This window comes from Camellia sinensis, chromosome 10, assembly GCF_055761805.1.
Source record: "Camellia sinensis isolate YWXY chromosome 10, ASM5576180v1, whole genome shotgun sequence".
Lineage (NCBI taxonomy): Eukaryota > Viridiplantae > Streptophyta > Magnoliopsida > Ericales > Theaceae > Camellia > Camellia sinensis.
This window is the reverse complement of record NC_138970.1, coordinates 45,381,849-45,399,831: the sequence shown is the minus strand read 5'-3', so window position 1 is coordinate 45,399,831 and position 17,983 is coordinate 45,381,849. Positions and strand designations below refer to the sequence as shown.

The window sequence follows — 17,983 nt, the reverse complement described above, 5'->3', positions numbered from 1 at the left end:
TGAAAGATTTACCCTTATAGCACCTATATATGTTCTTTTTTTTGCCCTAATCTTGTCTTTGGCAAGAGGTCAGCAGCAACATAGCAACGCAGCAGCAAGTTGCGATCTGGTTCAGTTCCGGAGGCGTGAAGCTCTGGTTTGTTTCCGGCGTTGGTTTGCTTCCGGCGACGTGCTGCTCTGATTCGTTTCTGACTCTGGTTCGTTTCCTTCATCTTTGATTTTTCTTTTTCTTACTCGGCATGCATGTTTATATATATATATATATATATATATATATATGTGTGTGTGTGTGTGTGTATTGTTTTGGTTATGTTTGATTTTAAATTTGTTCAGCATATATTTCAAATATATATATGTATTTCAAATTTGTTCAAATTGGGGAAAATAAGAATAGTTAGGGTTTAGGAAAATTTTGGGGAAATTTATTTTGATGTTAAAAATTTGTGTAGGAGTTGGTGTATTAATGCTCTGTTTGTATGAATCAAAAAAAAAAAAATGCTTTGTTTGTGTAGGAGTTAAAAATTTTACTGTGATATTTCTATTAAAAAAATCATAATAATAAAAATTTGGGGAAATTTATTCATTCTTTGATGTTAAAAGTTTGTTCAAGTTATTTATTTATTTTTTTTTCTTGCTAGTGATGCAGGAAAAAATCTGTGCTTAAGGGAAATGGAGAAAATTTTAGCTTATATTTGGAGAAATTAGTATGGCATAATTTTTTTCAGAATGGAATCTCTAACTGTGCTTCAATCTAAGGAGTCAGGGATTTCTAAATGGAATAGAAAAAAGAAATTTATTTTAAAAAAAAGAAGGATTTATTTCACTCACTTATGCATACAAGATTAAAAATCACAGAGTACAAAACATATAGATAGAAGCCACGCAAAGCAAATCAAATTAATCAAAATATGAAAAGTGAGCTCTAAACTAATCACAGAATTATTGATATATAACAAACAAATTACTAAGAGAAGATTGTCATATGAGTGAGCTCTTGTGAATAAGAGCACAAAGTTATCTATGACTGACAGTAGGCATGTCTTTTGAATGTTCATATATATTTGGAGCTTTTGTTCTAAACTTAATCTGTATGTTTGTGTGACTTGAGTGGATGTGTTTTGGTGAAGATCATTTATTTTGTGGCTAATTCATCAATTTTTTGGGCTATTTGTTTAATTGTCCTTGTATCTATTAGTCAATTATAAATTGTGAGATATACTGCATGATATTTATAAATTGTGAGATATCTATTAGTCAATTACTATATAAAAAATCAAAGAAACCTTTCTATTTTTCAGACGGTTAGAAGACCATAAACTTCCATATTCACACGAAACATAATTTTTAAAAATTCAGAATTTAATGCCTAACTAGAACATCTCTCATGTTTAATACAACACATATCATAAATATGAATAATAATCATGTGTGTCAAACATACATTGGTTCTTTTAATAAGAATGTCAAATTGGGTTTTGTGTCTAATGTTAGATTTACTAGAGCATCATGAATTAGATATGAGCACTCAATACTACATGTGACATACAACAGCAATATAATCATTGAAAAATAAATGATGATCATGAGTAGAGAAGGTAGTTCGAACTATATTCTTTTCTCATATCTTAGATATAAAAGATTAGTAACAGAAAAGAAATACTAAATATATAGCATATTAAATTATGATCAAGAGAACTAATTTTGATTTTATATAGCATATTAAATATATAGAATAGGTAATATCATCCTGATTTTACATAAGGACTAATTTTGACTATTCAACTGGCCCTTTAAAGTAAATCAAATGTCTGAAAGAGTTGTCTTTGGTGAATCATGATTTTAATAGAAAATGAGTTCCCAACCACCATCACAATCTCCAACAACTACAAAGAGTAAAGGAAAAGCTTCCCAAAACTCCCAACCCTCACAAGGTTTAAAGGCACATTGGGACACAAAATCTACTGAAATTTTTGTCAAACTTTGTGTGGAGCAAGTGAAAGCAGGTCACAGACCTGGTACGCACTTAGATAGGGTTGGTTGGGAAGCAGTTATTAACAAGTTCAAAATTGCAACTGAAAGTCATATGTTCGCATTCAGCTTAAAAATCGTTGGGATACCTTAAAAAAGGAGTGGGGTCTTTGGAAAAATCTATTGAGAGGTGAGACGGGGCTGGGGTTAGATCCCTTGACTGGAGCTATCGTGGCATCTGATGATTGGTGGAATTTGAAGCTACAGGTCAGTGAATTATGTTAATTTTTTTTCTTGGTCACTTGTACTTGAGCTTTATAATTTATATATTTGTAATATTTGTCCATATTTTGTTATAAAGGTATCCTGATGCGGCCAAATTTCGTGAGAAGCCATTGACATTGGCCGATGACATGGACATACTATTCTCTAATGTTTCTGTAACTGGTGAGTGGGCATACACTCCAAGCTCTGGAGTGTTTTTTGACACTGAGGGATCTCACACCCCACTTGGTGATGATACTGATACGGAAATTCATCCATCTGAATTGAGCAACCAATGTCGTCGCCAAAAAGAGGGTCCATCAAAGAAACAAAAGGGGAACAAAAAACAATCGGTTGCCGGTGAGTTGAGTAAGACACTTAACCGCATTGTCGATGCTGTGGAGGCATCATCTTCAACTGGTACACAGAATGCTTCTATGCAAAATCCGCACACAATAACTGAGTGTTTGGCTAAGATTAGCACAATCTCTGGCGTTAGTGAAGACGATGACCTTTTAATTTGGGCTGCAAGGTTGTTCATGAAACCCTCACTTCGTGAGTCTTTCATGGCTTTGCCTAATGATGTGTTGCGTTTGAAGTTTATTAATCTCGAAATTGCTTTGGAAAAGGCTCGCATTCCTGGTTTTCGTGATTAGTTCAGTGTGCGAATGTATGTATGTTTTTTTTTTATTATTTTAAAAAACATTATTAGGACTATCTTTAATTAATTTGGCTTGATGTTATATTTATGTTTGCCTTAGTGAATTATGTTTAATTTGTGCTATCACGGATGGAATAGGAAGTATTATTGTAAGTTGTGCCTTCACGGATGGAACAGGAAGTATTATTGCAAGTTGTATTTGGCCACTTGTGTGTCATGTGATTTTGCAAGTTGTGATTTTGTCTATTTGCTTGGAAGTTGTATTTTGTCCATTTGCCTGCAAGTTGAAAAGCAATTTTAAAAAGATATTATTTAAATGATGAATATTGCAATGACACTGTCTATATATAGTGTGATGGTGAACTTGTTTGCCATTCCGAGTTGTTAAACAACCAAGAGGCATTTCAATCTCTGCAGGTATTCAGCTGATGTTTGTTTAATTTTATTTTGTGTCTATATTCTATTATTTTGTGTGTTAAATTAATTTATGCATATGATTATTATGATCTAGATAGGCTATATTTATGCATGGGTCAGTGAGAATGATGTATGGGGATCTGGCAAAATTATTCTGGAAGAGTTCATATTATATTATACATAAATAGCATCCTAAGTTATTTATAATTAGTATATTATATTATGCATAAAATTATTTATCATATTATATTATGCATAAAATTATTCTGGAAGAGTTCATGTAATCATATTATATTATGCATAAAATTATTCATATTATATTATGCATAAAATTATTCTGGAAGAGTTCATGTAATCATGGAAGAGTTCATATTATATTATTCTAATTATTATAATTAGCATCCTAAGTTATTTAATTTTAATTGCAAGCATACGATCATTCACTTGGGATTCAATAAAAATAAACCATGTTATTGTTATTTACAATGAAACAAAAATAAAATTTAAAAATGAAATAAAATTAAACTCATTAATGTGTTACATCCCAACTTTTAGGAGTTTTCTTAGATAAAAAAAAAAAAAACGTATGCTATTTTAAAACATATTTATCAAATTTAAGTAAATTTGAATTTTTTTAATTAATTAATTTCATGTTATTGTGATATATAGTACTTTGAAAACAGGACTTTAGGTGATGTCTTGAATTGAAAATACATTTTCTTACCTAAAGTCATTTTTTAAAAATAAATCATAACAACTTGCATGATAAATAAGTTTTGAAACTACTTAGGTTTGGTAGAAACTCCTACTTTTATATTGTATTCACAACATTTACCCTCATACAATAGGAATAGGTGTTGATTTTTTATCCTAATTTCTATACAGTATAAAGATGGACAATTTCAATGATGATGGTGATTATGATAATGATGGTGATTATGATAATGATGACAATGTCGCTGGATCTTCACAACAACCAAATCACCCGTATGGGAATCCCTACTTAATGGCAGCAGCAGTGGCAGGAACAATTTATGCAGAAAATTACCTAAATAAACAACCATGTAGGACATCTTCTCTCACAGGACATCAATGGATGTTAGAATTGCAACATGGTAATGCTACAAGAATATATGAAAATTTTAGAATGGACAGGGATGTTTTTTTATCAATTGTGCAATTTATTAGAGACTAACTATGAACTACAAAGTGGGAAAAAAGTTGGGGTTCAACAACAAGTTGCTATTTTTATATTTATTGTTGGTCAACATGCAAACAATAGAAATGCTCAAGAAAGATTTCAATTATCGGGTGAAACTATTTCAAAATACTTCCACTCTGTTTTAAAAGCGTGTGTGAAAATGTCCGTGGATTGGGTGAAGCCTTGGCAGAGAAATGGGGTTCATCCGTACATAAAGAATAGCCGAAAATATTACCCTCATTTTAAGGTAACTACAAATACTCTCTCTCTGTCTCTCTCTCTCTCTCTCTCTCTTAAAAAAAATATTTTCTGATATTTTTTGTATGTAGAATTGCATTGGGGCAATTGATGGAACACATATCAAAGCTCATGTGGAAGCAGAATACTTACCCCGTTTCATAGGTAGGAAGGGATATGCTACACAAAACATATTGGCAGTGTGTGACTTTGACATGTGTTTCACATTTTGCTTGCCTGGTTGGGAGGAAAGTGCAAATGACACGCGAACTTTTTGGGATACAATTAGGAATCCAAACAATAATTTTCCATATCCAGAAGGAGGTATGTATGTAACACAAATTAAGATTTATTCATTTATTCTATATTAGTTATATTTGTAATGAGTTCATATTTTACTTTGTAGATGAGTATTATTTGGTTGATTCTGGCTATCCAAACACAAAGGGTTATCTTGCGCCGTACAAAGGGGAGAGATATCATTTAGCTCAATTTGACCATCGGCCTCCTCAAACTGCACATGAAAAATTCAACAAAACACATTCATCACTCAGGAGCGTAATAGAAAGATCATTTGGTGTTTGGAAAGCAAGATGGCCTTTTATGAAAGATATTCCATGCAATTATAATTTTGTTTGTCAACGACAACTTGTTTGTGCTACTATGGCGATCCACAACTTCATTAGACGAACTAAGTTAAGGGATATTCCATTTGACTCTTATGATAAACATATTGAGTATGTTCCTGTTGACGAGGAAGCAGTGGTAGGGGAAGACCGACATGGGCATCCGGTTCGTAATGATGATTATGAGATGGATTCAAGAAGATATGAGATTTTAATGTCAATTTCTCAAGGAAATAATTATTAAAATATAATATATTTATTTTGTGTAATATTTATTTCATTGTATTATTATTTAAAAATGATAGGGTTATGTTAATTTGGTGTTGGAATGATCTCTTAATATGTAATTAATAGCAAAAAGTCTAGAAAAATTCAATTTGCAACTAACAAGGGTAAAAAAGACATTTACACAGCAAAAAGCTACTTCACAGCTTATTTAACAAACACTACTCAGCAACTTAAATCTATAATCCAACAGCTACACCAAACAGATTAATAGTTTCTGATTAAAGTCATAATCTATAATCTGTTAAGGTATAATCTATAATCTATAATCTGTTTTAACAGCTACACCAAACGGCCCCTTTGGAGGTGTTTGGCAAAGGTTTTTTTAGTTTTTTGGGTTAAAATTCATAAAATGACAAAATAAGTTAAAATAGTTAATAAGACAAAATGTCATATTAAATCTATAATCATTTCACTTTTTCTCTCACAAATATCACATCTAACTATAAAAAAATCAAATACCTTGCCAAACACAAAAATTTTAATTTATTAAAATAACTAAAAATTAAAATAACCTATTAAAATAGCAATTTCACAAACATCCACTTTATAGTTGTGAGTTCACCACATGTTTACAAAACAAGCCACTTATATTCACACACACACAAACAACCCCCCCCCCGGGCCCGCAAAAAAAGAATAAATAAATAAATATATAAATTCATTAAAAAAGTGGTGAACTCACAACTACTCACTGGCTGATTTTTTGGGTTCGCTACTGACAATATCCTCTCGAGGGAACAAATCAATGCATTCAAACTTCTTCTAGGCTTCATTTTGGTGGTTTGAACTACTTCCGAATGACTTCTCCCACTCCCAGATCCCCTAGTGATTGACCAGAGCAATCGTTTTGTTTTAGGTTTCATCCTTAAAAATATAATTTTTGAGTTTTTGTACTCATTGGTTTTATGGTAAGTCCGGGTGATACAAAATAGATCCTATATCGTTAGATTTCTCACCTTCAATTGTAAATATGTCACACCATACAACAATCAACAGGAACTTTTACATTTTGCGTTTCTGGTCTATTTGAGCATAAAAGAGAATGCTGCCTTTATTATTACTTGGTGCATCTCTGGGTCTTCTACATTGCCTATTGCCTTGATGGGAGGATGCTAGTGTGGCTTTTATGAATAGTGGAGATTATCATGTGAGCTCCCAGATAGAATGGGTAAGTTAGAAACTGTTTTGCTATTCTAACCAAGAACTCTTGATTGTCCTTGCATTTTGTGTATGAATATCACAAGTCTGGTAAAAATATAAAAATTATTGTGTTGATTATATAATATTTTGTAAAAATATTTTCATTTCACAAAAATATTTTCATTGCTAATTTAGGTTTAGTTTCTTGTAGTGTGTGAAAATGCTATTTGTTATGTCTAAATGAAGTTTAGAATAAAAAGGATTCGGATTAAGAAAATCTAGTGATAATACGAATCATGGGAATTCAGAACATTGCAGAAGAACATTATGTTGCTCTTCTCTCCCATTTTAGCAACATGATGGAGATGGTGTTCTTTTTCCCAACAATTTTTATGAGGACATTGTTGATGTTTCCCCTGCATTTTACAGGGCTAATGAACTATGATAAATAATAGGGTAAATTACAAATACACCTCCTCAAATTTAATTGAAATATGACTCCCCCTATATTTCTAGAAATTACATTCCACCCCCCATGGTTCTAATTTAATGACAAATCGCCCATTTTATTAATAAATTATTAAGTCAATTAATAGTTTTAATGATGTTAGAAATATATTTCAATTAATAAGTTAAATAATTTTATTATTATATATGAGAGCAATTATGAATTTTATTTTTTTAGTTAATTTTGTTCAATAAAAAATTCTAACAATGGAGTATTTGTAATTTTTCAAATCACAAAGACCAATCTATACTTTAATCAAATCTCAGAGAGTGTATTTATAATTTACCCTAAATAATATTAGGGGTGAAAAAAGGATTTCTTCCCCTAGGATAAAAAAGCTTTGGCTGGAGGTAATTTCTCTAGAATCAAAAAGCTTTGATTAAGAAGTTTACTTCGTTTAATGTTATTTTTGTAAACTCTTTTTAGAACTTGATTTGGTATGAATTGGACAATTATTTGCTATGTTTGAAAAGTAATTTGTAATGGTGGGTTCTGAGTTTGGTTCTATATGTTCATTGTTCTCAATTCGTCTTCAAGGATTTGTTGGAATCTAAACCTTTGAAAGGACTAAGGGTTGGTGTAATACGTGAAACCAAATTTCTGATTTGAAATTTATAATGCATATTTGAAGATACAACTATACAAAATTCAGCAGGTGTCTCTCAAGCTGCCCTAAGGCAAAATACCTTGGTCTCCCGGCGTCTTGCGGCAAATCCAAAGGCGAAGCTTACAATTTCCTAATTGAAAGGGCCTTAGCTAAAATGCAGGGGTGGAAATCTAAGTTACTGTCTCAAGCGGGTAAAGAAATTCTTATTAAGGCTGTGGTCCAATCCATTCCGTCCTATGCGATGTCTTGTTTTGAACTCCCTCAGACCTTTTATGACAAGCTCAACTCCATGATCAAGAACTTCTGGTGGAAAGGCGATCGCGAAAGCCGTGGAATTAACTGAGCTAACTGGTATACTATGACCTCTCCAAAATTCAACGAGGGACTGGGGTTTAGAGATTTCAAGGATTTCAATCAAGCTTTGCTAGCGAAACAAGGATAGAGACTTTTAGCTAATCCTAACTCTTTCTAGGCTAGAATGTTTAAAGGCCTCTACTTCCCTCATTCCTCATTTATGCAGGCGACGAAGGGCTCGCATGCGTCTTGGGCTTGGACTAGTTTACTTAAAGGCAGAAACATTCTTGAAGCAGGTTTAAGGTGGCAAGTTTAGTCTGGGCGTCAGATTCAGTTTTGGGAAGATCGTTGGATTCCATCGCTCAGAGGTTTTTAGCTCACATCCTCAAAGCCCATTAACAATCCTGTTTGTTTGGTGGCTGACGTGCTACTCTTCGGCAGTGGAAACTGGGCCCTCTTCAGCACATCCTCACAGTGCAAGAAATTGACGCTATTTCGAAAATTCCTATTGCAGTTGAACATCGTGATGACCTTTTAGTTTGGCATCCTAACAAATTAGGCATTTACTCTGTTAAATCTGGTTATGTGGTTGCCAGGTCCCTTTAAAGGAAAGAGCCTGAGGCCAGGGTGTCATCTTCTACTACAATAGATGAGAACATGTGGAAGTCTCTATGGAACCTTAACATCCTTCCAAAACTCAGGCATTTTTGGTGGAGAGTGTGTCATCATCTCCTTGCAACCAAGGTGGGTCTTCACAAGAGGAAATGCGGGTCTTCACCCATCTGTCCTATTTGTCTATCAGATGAAGAAACAGTGGAGCGCCTCCTATTTGACTGCCCATGGACTCAACTAGTTTGGTTTGGCAACACTCTAAATCTCCGAATTAATAGAGGATCCATCCTAAATGTCACCAAATTGACAAGCAACCAATTTCTCACCCATAACTCTTCGATGGAGGCTCAAACTTTCATACAATTTGTGGTTGTTGTTAGCTAGGTTATTTGGAAGTCCAGGAATGATTTAGTTTTCAATCATAGGCCTGTTGACCCTGCTGCTACTCTCCACCGAATCTCTCAGTTCTAGATAGATTATGATCACTCCCGCTTAACCTCTATATTGTCGGATCAGCCTCCTATCACTCATGAGTCAGTTGCAATCAAGGGTTGGTCTCCAGCTCCTTATAACCTCTTGAAAATAAACTGTGATGCTGCTTATTGCCCAAGGACGTCTAAAGCTGCTATTGCTGTTGTGCTTCGAAATTCTTCAGGCCAGTTTCTGGTCGGCAGTGCTAGGACCATTGTGGCGTTGTCAGCCTCCCAGGCTGAGGCCCATGCAGTCCGTATGGCCTGCCTTTTTGCTCAATACCATAGCCTCCTGCATGTGGTCATTGAAAGCGACAATCGACAAGTCATTCAGCTTAGTGCTTCTGAAAATGTCCCTCCATGGGAGCACAATGTTATAATCCGCGATGTCAGAAGTGTGGCTTCTCAACTTCAGATCTCCTTCTCTTGGACTCGCCGTGTTAACAACAAGGTGGCTCATTGGGTTGCTAAACCTCTAGCCTCACAATCTGTTCCCCCTCTTTAGAATGTTTTTCCCCCTGTTTCTTTAAGGTCTTTAATTTCCTCTGATGTAAGTGAAAATAGAGAGATATGGAAGAGAATTTCTGTATGTATATTTAGTATTGATATGTATCTATCTGTGTTGTTTAGCTCCTTTATATAGAGGAGTTATAAGCCGAAAGAGAAAACATTAATGATGAAAGCATTACTAACATAATGAGTAAAGTAGCACTAACATAGCACTAACATATAATATACTAACAGCTACAATCATGGCTAACCCACTGATTGTGGAGTTTAACACAACAAAGGTAAATTCCTTCAATTACTCAATATGATTTCCAACACTCCCCCTCAAGTTGGAGAGTGAATGTTGAGAAGTCCCAACTTGTGACTCAGGTAATTGAAGCTATCCCGCCCCAAGGCTTTCGTAAATATGTCTGCAAGCTCATCTCGTGAAGAAATGTAGATTGGAGAAATTTCACCAGCTTGTAGCTTCTCTCTCACAATGTGACAATCTATTTCAATATGTTTCGTTCTTTCGTGATAAACAGGATTTGCCGCTATATGCAATGTAGCTTGATTATCACAATACAAAGGAGCAGGGCCTTTTTGTTTGACTCTTAAATCTCGCAATATTTATCGCAGCCATGTAATTTCAAGGCATGTGTTTGCCATGGCCCTATACTCGGCTTCTGCAGATGAACGAGCCACAGTTGGCTGTTTCTTGGATTTCCATGAGACAAGAGAGTGACCTAGAAACACACAATAACCTGTAGTTGATCTTCTTGTTGTTGGACAACCTGCATGATCTGAATCACAATAAGCTTTCAACTCAAGATTGTTCATAGTCGGGAAAAACAAGCCTTGGCCAGGTGTACCCTTAATGAATCGCAAGACACGAAGTGCGGCCTCCATGTGTGGTTTTCTGGGTTGGTGCATAAACTGACTCAAATTCTGAACTACAAAAACAATGTCTGGTCTTATGACAGTAAGATAAATTAATTTTGCAACCAACCTCCTATATCTCGTTAGATCATTGAGTATAGCACCATCTGTGGTTTGTAATTTCACATTTTGTTCCATTGGACACTTTTCTGGCCGTGCGCCCCTTAAACCTGCATCTTGTAAAATATCTAGAGCGTATTTTCTTTGGGACAAAAAAAGACCTTTCTTGGATCGCGAAAATTCAATGCCTAAAAAATACTTCAAGTCACTGAGATCCTTGATGCGGAACTGTTTGAGAAGGAAGGATTTAAGGTGCTCCATTTCTTCAAGATTATTGCCTATAATGATAATATCATCAACGTAGATGAGCACTCCTGTAAAAGAATCGCCATTAACTTTGGTAAAGAGGGAATAGTCAGCCATAGATTGGTGAAAACCCGTTTTCTTAATAGCAGTTGAAAATTTGGAGAACCAGTTATGAGAAGCTTGTTTCAGCCCATAAAGAGATTTATTAAGCCGACACACCAGATTCTCCCCCTGTCGGCAAAGGCCAGGAGGAGGAACCATATAGACCTCCTCGTGCAAGTCACCATGGAGGAAGGCATTTGTAACATCAAGTTGGTAAAGAAACCAATTACGAGCAGTAGCAACAGACAAAAGACAACGGAGAGTAGTATGCTTTGCAGTAGGAGAGAAAGTCTCACTGTAATCAACACCCTCGATTTAGGTGTAACCTTTGGCGACGAGACGAACTTTGTAACGCTCAATGGTGTCATTAGATTTGTATTTGAGTTTAAACACCTATTTGCACCCAATGGGTTGATGACTAGCCAGTAAGGGCATAAGGGTCCATGTGCGATTGAGTTGCAACGCATCTAACTCGACCGTCATAGCAAGTAGCCAGTTAGGATCTAAAGCAGCTTGAGCATAGGAAGTGGGCTCAGTGGTGCCTGAAATGTTAGTAAGAAACACACGGTGCGAAGGAGAAAAACGGTGATTAGAAAGGTAATGAGACAAGGGGTGTTTAGTACCTGAAGGAAGAGCCGGCAGCGAAGATGACGGAGCAGGGGAAGCAGAAGCAAAAGACATAAGGTAATCGCGTTGCCAGAAAGGGGGCTGCGTAGAACGGGTCGAGCGACGTTGGGGCAAGGAAGGAGGAACAGAGGTGGGAGAAGGAGGCAACGAGGTAGGTGGAGGTGGAGGATCTTAGGAGGAAGCGGGTGCGGGTGTGGGAAAGGAAGCAGGCGCAGGAGTGGGTAAGGAGGAGGTGTGGTCGGCTTGAGAAAGAGGTAAGACAGTAGGGCGAGTTCAAATTGGGTTGGAAGGAGAGTTGGGCTGGTAAGGAAAAATGGTTTCAAAAAATTTGACATCCCGACTCACAAGAAAATTTTTAGAATCCAAGTCATAAAGTTTGTAACCCTTGTGGCCGGTGGGATAACCAAGAAAGAAACAACGTCGTGCACGGGAGGCAAACTTATGAGCAGGATGAACAACGGTAGCATAACATAAACATCCAAAAACACGAAGATGGGCAAGAGGCGGTAGTTTCTGATGAAGTAACTAAAATGGAGATTTATTGGCCAACAAAGGGGTAGGTAAATGATTAATGAGGTATACAGCGGTTAGCACACACTCACCCCAAAAAGACAAGGGAATGTGTGATTGAAAATGCAAAGCACGAGCAATGTTAAGAATATGCTGGTGTTTGCGCTCAACCACCCCATTTTGCTGAGGAGTGGAAACACATGAGCATTGAAATTCGACACCAGTATTAAGAAAAAAATCCTGCATGGAAATAAATTCGGATCCATTATTGCTTCTAAGAGTTTTGATGCTGACATTAAACTAATTATAGACTAGGGAAAAGAAAGCTTTAAGCAAGGCCTGTCTTTTAGATTTGTATGTCATCAAGAAGACCCAAGTACACCTAGTAAAATCATCCACAATTGTAAGGAAGTAACGTGCACCAGTATGTGAGGGAATGCGATGTGGACCCCAAATATCACAATAAAGTAATTCAAATGGTGAAACAATTAATGTTGTACTCAAGGAAAAGGGAATGCGTGTTTGCTTAGCCACAGGACAAACAACACAATCATTATTAAATGAAATAGACATGGAGGGAAACAATTTAGATAAGAGTTGAAGACGAGTGTAGATGTCCCCGAATGCCCTGGGAGGATGAGTCTCGTTCTGTTCATTTGGGCTCACTACAGTTCGGACTCTCAAATTGTCACGGTTCTTAATCTAATCTCGCAAAGTGCAATACAAGACTGATAAATCACTAAAGAGTCAAAATCTGACAAATTGTTTTGAAAACAGATTTTTAGAAAGAAGTGTCAAATATGGACTGCTTTGCCAGATACAGAGTCGCCACCTAAATATTTTATTTTGGGGGAATTTAGGAAACCCTGGCTCGTTTACCTAAGGCCATGTGTCCGTCATCACCAAAGTTGCCTCGGCTCGAGAACTTGGGTACGATTGGGGAAGGTCAGTTATGAGCACCCCCTCTTGCCCGATCCGAAGATCGGCCTCTACTAACCATGATATCTAGTTTTGAAAACTTTATGTATTCTTAAACCGGTTATTAGCCTAGAATTACTATGTGATGCGCGCAGCAAAACAAGTATAGACTAGGTCGCCTGAATTGGAACAAAATATTTCATGTTTGTTTTGAAAACTGTTTGCTACCCGCAAGTAGGCTTAAAATGCAGATTTTGCCACCTTCAGGTGGGCTTAGAAAACATGATTTTGCCACTGTCTAGTGGGCTTAAAACTCACAGTCGATGCACTATTCTAATTCAGATAATCCAACCTTCACCCACAGGCATTCAGGCAGATATATCACATAAACACATAGCCTCATGGTAAACATGCTATCATGGCAGTCACTCACACGCATGCAAGAATGCTAAAGCATGAACACTTACCAAGTACTCCAAGCCAAAACAGAAACTAGTTAGTAATCATATGCATGATCCTAGTTCATGTTAAGATGGCTAATGCAACACATGCAAGATGCAACTACAATAGGCTCGGCTATTCAAAGATGGCATTTGATGATGCTACAGCTAACACGTATTCAATTCGGAATTGAAATACAAATGTAGTTAGTATGATGCGCCGAGCCCGGTGCATGCAATACAGGTGAATGATGCAAACATGCAAAGCATAAGTATGCTAAATAAAACATGTCCTAATCTAACCATCATAAGCTAGTAAATAAAAGGGAGAAAGACGTGGGGTTGGAAGACATACACACACTCACGCACACTTATTACATAATTGCCCTCGCTCGGAGGGTCCGAATAAATAATACAGATTTAACTAATTAACTAGCCGACTAACTAATTAATTAATTACAAAACTTCTAATTAATCAACAAATTAATTACAGAAACAATCTAAATATGAAACTAAAGAGACCGCCACAGCTCTGCCTCGGAATGCGTGGGTGATGCATGCTTGACTCGCCTTGCTCGGAAACCCGGTACCATGCCACTGTTGCCTCTGTTTACACTGCCTTGCTCCTCTGAAGTTCATGAAAATTTCCAGGACCCTTTTGGATCACTCCCTGAGTGTTGTGGGATGCCACCGGCCATGATAGAGTATTATCGGCCATGAGAATGTTCTTATCGACCAAAAACTGGGCCACCGGCTGGACACTAATGGTCGGTCGGCACTTCAAGTGGTCGGCCGGCCATTTATGCCTGCAGAATACTGGTTTGACAGAAACAGAGGACAGACAAGGCATGGTATGGAATTTTCAAGACAATATGTGCATGTCCACTCTTCCTATCATGTTGTGGACTCAAGGGAGTGTGGGCCTCGGTTCTCGGGCCACCAATCACGCATTTCGATGCATGATGGCCAAAGGCACCAAGTTTGCAAATTAATGTAAATGCATACAACAAAGCAAATGGATGCCTCACGCCCTATCATGTTGAGATCAAGGGCGTCGGCGACCGAGGAGTGAGACGTGTTTCGTCACTTTAAGTACAAACACACCTCATTCCTCATGTTTGGTTTGACACCCCAAACCAAACATAATGCAATGCATGTACGCAAAATGCAATACGAAAACATGTAATTAATGCAATGCAACATGAGCAATGTACATATCATGCAAACAACATGGCAATATGACAAGTATGCAACACTACAATGCAACATAGATAGGCAATTAGGCAAAGTGATAGGCATGCAACAATGCACTAACTACAAGGATGCAACAACCATGCAATGTAATGAGCATACAACAAAATGCAAATGCATGACCCATGGTCTTACACTATAGGTGGACAGACCTCAGCCTTGTCCATAACAGTGGCCAAAATGATGCAACAAGAGCACAAATCACATATGCAAGCATCCATAAAAGAGACAAACGTGGGCATTAGACCAACAAAAATCAGAGCTATGGTATGTTAGAATAAGCCCCATAACCCACATAAATGGCATCCCAAATGACTTAAACAAAGAGACATACACCAAAGCCCAAACATGGAGCATAAGACCACAACTCTTCAAGGCATTAAAAGGGTAACAAATGCAAGCATGTAGGCATAAAACATGAACTAAAATGGCATGACAAATTATTCTAAATCACTGAAATAGACCAAATGATGCATACTAACGACTCACACACCCGAAGCCAACAGCTAGAATACAAAGAGGCTATATAAAGCATGCAAGCATGGCTCCAAAGACTCAAGATAGACCTTAAGCATGTTAAAACATGACCAAAAACTTTACAAAGCTAAGCCAAAGCATGCAAGCATGATGGTCCAAAGGCAAGATGTATTTCTAGACAAAATGGAGGAATACAAGGCAAGTGCATTATGCATGCAAGGGGTCAACAAACCAACATGGGACAGAGGTAAAACATGCTAAATAAACACCAAATAACCTCTGAAATGAAGCCAAACAAAGCTAGGCATACATGCTACCCTTATGAGCCAAAACACAAGCAAATGAGACAATAAAGGGAGAGGGGTGTCCCTCCTCTATACAAGACCTCAAAACCACTTCATCACCACTGAAAACCCTCTGGATTTTAGTGGTGAGAAGGCCAATATATGAAAGTTCTAAAGCTCAACCGATAAGGCTCAAAATGAGGCCGAACAAGGCCTAAGAGGGGGTGGACAACCTCCAACACCAAAATGACCATAAACAAACATGTTAATCATGCAAATACAAAACTTTTTTTAGTTTATGACAAAGATCAAATATGCTTGCAAGTATGGCTAAGATATGGATCAAAATAAAGCCTTGAAAGGGAGATGAAGCATACAAGGGGGTAGATGACCTCTAACAGAAAAATGTCCTTAAACAAACTTCAAGAGGAGATCAAAATAGGACCTTTTCCAGTTTATGACAAAGCTTTAAAATGCTTGCAAGTATGGCTAAGCTATGAAGCAAGATAAGCCTTAAAAAGGGAGGTGAGTGTGTTACCCTTGTAGCCAAGAACTCCAGCAGCTTTTGGTCCAAAAAACTAGTCCCTTAGCCTCTGAAAACAAGCTCCAAGATGCTTGGATGGATGATGGAGAGGTTAGGTTATGAGGTGTAGGGTAATGGAGCCAAGAACCTTACACTTTGAAGTTAAAATGGAGGAGATATAGAGAGACAAAGAGGGATATATGTGTATATGCCCTAACCATGTTCTGAACCTGGTATAAGGAGAGGAGAGCCTTCCTTTATAGAGCCAAGGGACTAAAGCTTCTCTTAGAAGCTTCTCTTAGAAGCTTCAAACCAAGAGCAAAGATCCTCCATACACGTGTATGGAGGATCCAGTCTGTGCCCTCCAGCTGGCACAGCTGGCATCCATTCAATGTGTAGAATACACCAGAAGGTCATCGACCAGCAAAAATGGTCGGTCGGCTACTATAAATGGTCGGTCTGCTACTTATTTGGTCGGCCGGCTATTTTGACTGGCCGGCCGGCTAAATTGATGGCTGGTAGATGGCTTCCAAGGTCAAAAAGTGGTCGGTGGGTGTCCAGATTGAAGCCCCAGAAGTTATCTTTCCAATGGCGCAAACCTTGCATTAAAATTCCTCCTGTGCAAAAAGTTATGGCTATTTTGGTAAAGCCTCGCAGATTCGATCCAATCGGATTGATCCCCTACTTCAACCAACCACATCTCCCCCACCCGGACTTGGTTTTACGAGATTCTTGAGTGCAAAATGAAGCCCCGGAAGTAAGCTTTCCAACGGTGGTGGCCTCATAGCTAAAATCCAAGTATGAAAATGAATAAGCCCAATTCAGCGAGGGCTGCTCGACTCTCTCCTACCTGGATTCATGTCGAACTTCTCCCAAACTAGTTTTCTTCTTTCCTTTTCTCTTTTCTTCAACTTCAAACCCCTAAGCAAGGTGTTTTGAAAGATTTTTCAAAGATTTCATCTCTCTTTCATTTATCTCCACTTTGTCCTTGCTCGGATTATCGAAAAGCGCATCATTTGACAAAATGTGAGCCTCGGAACATTGTAGAAACTTTATTACAAAAAATGTTTTGAAAGAGAGGGTTTTAAGGTCTAAAAACCATCCAAAATAGCTTTGGTCCAAAATGGGGTGTGAAGTTGAGATTTGTCTCTCTCCTTGCCGAAGAAACTGAACCTTTCCCCTGCACACCTTTCTCCACCAAGTAAACTATCAGTGGTGCCCAAGTCTTAAGGGCGGTCAAAAATGGGGTGTCTACAGTTGCCCCTCTTTGACAGAACTCGGAAGTCAAGAAGTGACGTGAGTGAATGTCAAATCCCGGAGACGACCCATTTTTGACAAGGCCGAAGACTTGGACAAACAAACAAAATACCGATAAATAAATGGTTGTGCCTGTAGGCTGCCTACGTATCCCTTTGCAAGGAATCAAACCAGCGTAGTTCAGGGGCATGATACAAATGATATGCAGGAAGATTTTGATAATTAGACTTATACGCTTGTAGACGTCCCCCGAACGCCCCGGGAGGGTTAGCTCCCGTTCTGTTCATTTGGGGTCACTACAGCTCGGACTCTTAAATGTCACGGTTTCTAAATCTGAACCAAAGAGTCCAAATCCGGCAAATCGTTTTAGGAAAACTGATTTTTGAAAGAAGTGCCAAACATGGACTGCTTTGCCAAATATAGAGTCGCCACCTAAATATTTTATTCGGGAAATTTAGGAAACCCTGACTCGGTGCCAAAAGGCCACGTGTCCGTCATCACCAAAGTTGCCTCGGCTTGGGAACTTGGGTACGATTGGGGAAGGTCACTTCGTGAGCACCCCCGCTC

The 17,983-nt window shown here is 37.6% G+C and overlaps 3 protein-coding genes across 3 annotated transcripts; all 3 read left to right on the top strand.

Moving 5' to 3' along the window:
• The first annotated feature begins 1,849 nt into the window (after nucleotides 1-1,849).
• On the top strand, nucleotides 1,850-2,888 carry LOC145800349 (L10-interacting MYB domain-containing protein-like). The gene is made up of 2 exons (XM_082890006.1): nucleotides 1,850-2,085; nucleotides 2,330-2,888. Exons 1-2 carry the CDS (start codon nucleotides 1,850-1,852, stop codon nucleotides 2,886-2,888), a joined length of 795 nt encoding a protein of 264 aa, XP_082746132.1.
• Nucleotides 2,889-3,250: 362 nt separating this feature from the next.
• Nucleotides 3,251-5,695, top strand: LOC145801614 (uncharacterized). Its single transcript, XM_082893365.1, has 4 exons — nucleotides 3,251-3,310; nucleotides 4,196-4,758; nucleotides 4,841-5,072; nucleotides 5,155-5,695. The coding sequence occupies exons 2-4, from the start codon at nucleotides 4,423-4,425 to the stop codon at nucleotides 5,616-5,618; spliced, it is 1,032 nt and encodes a 343-aa protein (XP_082749491.1). The 5' UTR covers nucleotides 3,251-3,310; nucleotides 4,196-4,422; the 3' UTR covers nucleotides 5,619-5,695.
• A 3,173-nt stretch (nucleotides 5,696-8,868) lies between these two features.
• On the top strand, nucleotides 8,869-9,798 carry LOC145800348 (uncharacterized). Its single transcript, XM_082890005.1, has 2 exons — nucleotides 8,869-9,198; nucleotides 9,340-9,798. Exons 1-2 carry the CDS (start codon nucleotides 8,869-8,871, stop codon nucleotides 9,796-9,798), a joined length of 789 nt encoding a protein of 262 aa, XP_082746131.1.
• The last annotated feature ends 8,185 nt before the right edge of the window (nucleotides 9,799-17,983 follow it).

What these genes read in the sequence shown, in the direction of transcription:
- LOC145801614 (XM_082893365.1), top strand. Translation starts at nt 4,423, where the DNA reads ATGGTAATGCTACAAGAATATATGAAAATTTTAGAATGGACAGGGATG. An exon ending in AATATTACCCTCATTTTAAG is followed by an intron (nt 4,759 to 4,840) that starts GTAACTACAAAT and finishes TTTTGTATGTAG; the next exon opens with AATTGCATTGGGGCAATTGA. An exon ending in TTTTCCATATCCAGAAGGAG is followed by an intron (nt 5,073 to 5,154) that starts GTATGTATGTAA and finishes TTTACTTTGTAG; the next exon opens with ATGAGTATTATTTGGTTGAT.
- LOC145800349 (XM_082890006.1), top strand. Translation starts at nt 1,850, where the DNA reads ATGAGTTCCCAACCACCATCACAATCTCCAACAACTACAAAGAGTAAA. An exon ending in ATTGCAACTGAAAGTCATAT is followed by an intron (nt 2,086 to 2,329) that starts GTTCGCATTCAG and finishes TTTGTTATAAAG; the next exon opens with GTATCCTGATGCGGCCAAAT.
- LOC145800348 (XM_082890005.1), top strand. Translation starts at nt 8,869, where the DNA reads ATGTGGAAGTCTCTATGGAACCTTAACATCCTTCCAAAACTCAGGCAT. An exon ending in TCATACAATTTGTGGTTGTT is followed by an intron (nt 9,199 to 9,339) that starts GTTAGCTAGGTT and finishes TTGTCGGATCAG; the next exon opens with CCTCCTATCACTCATGAGTC.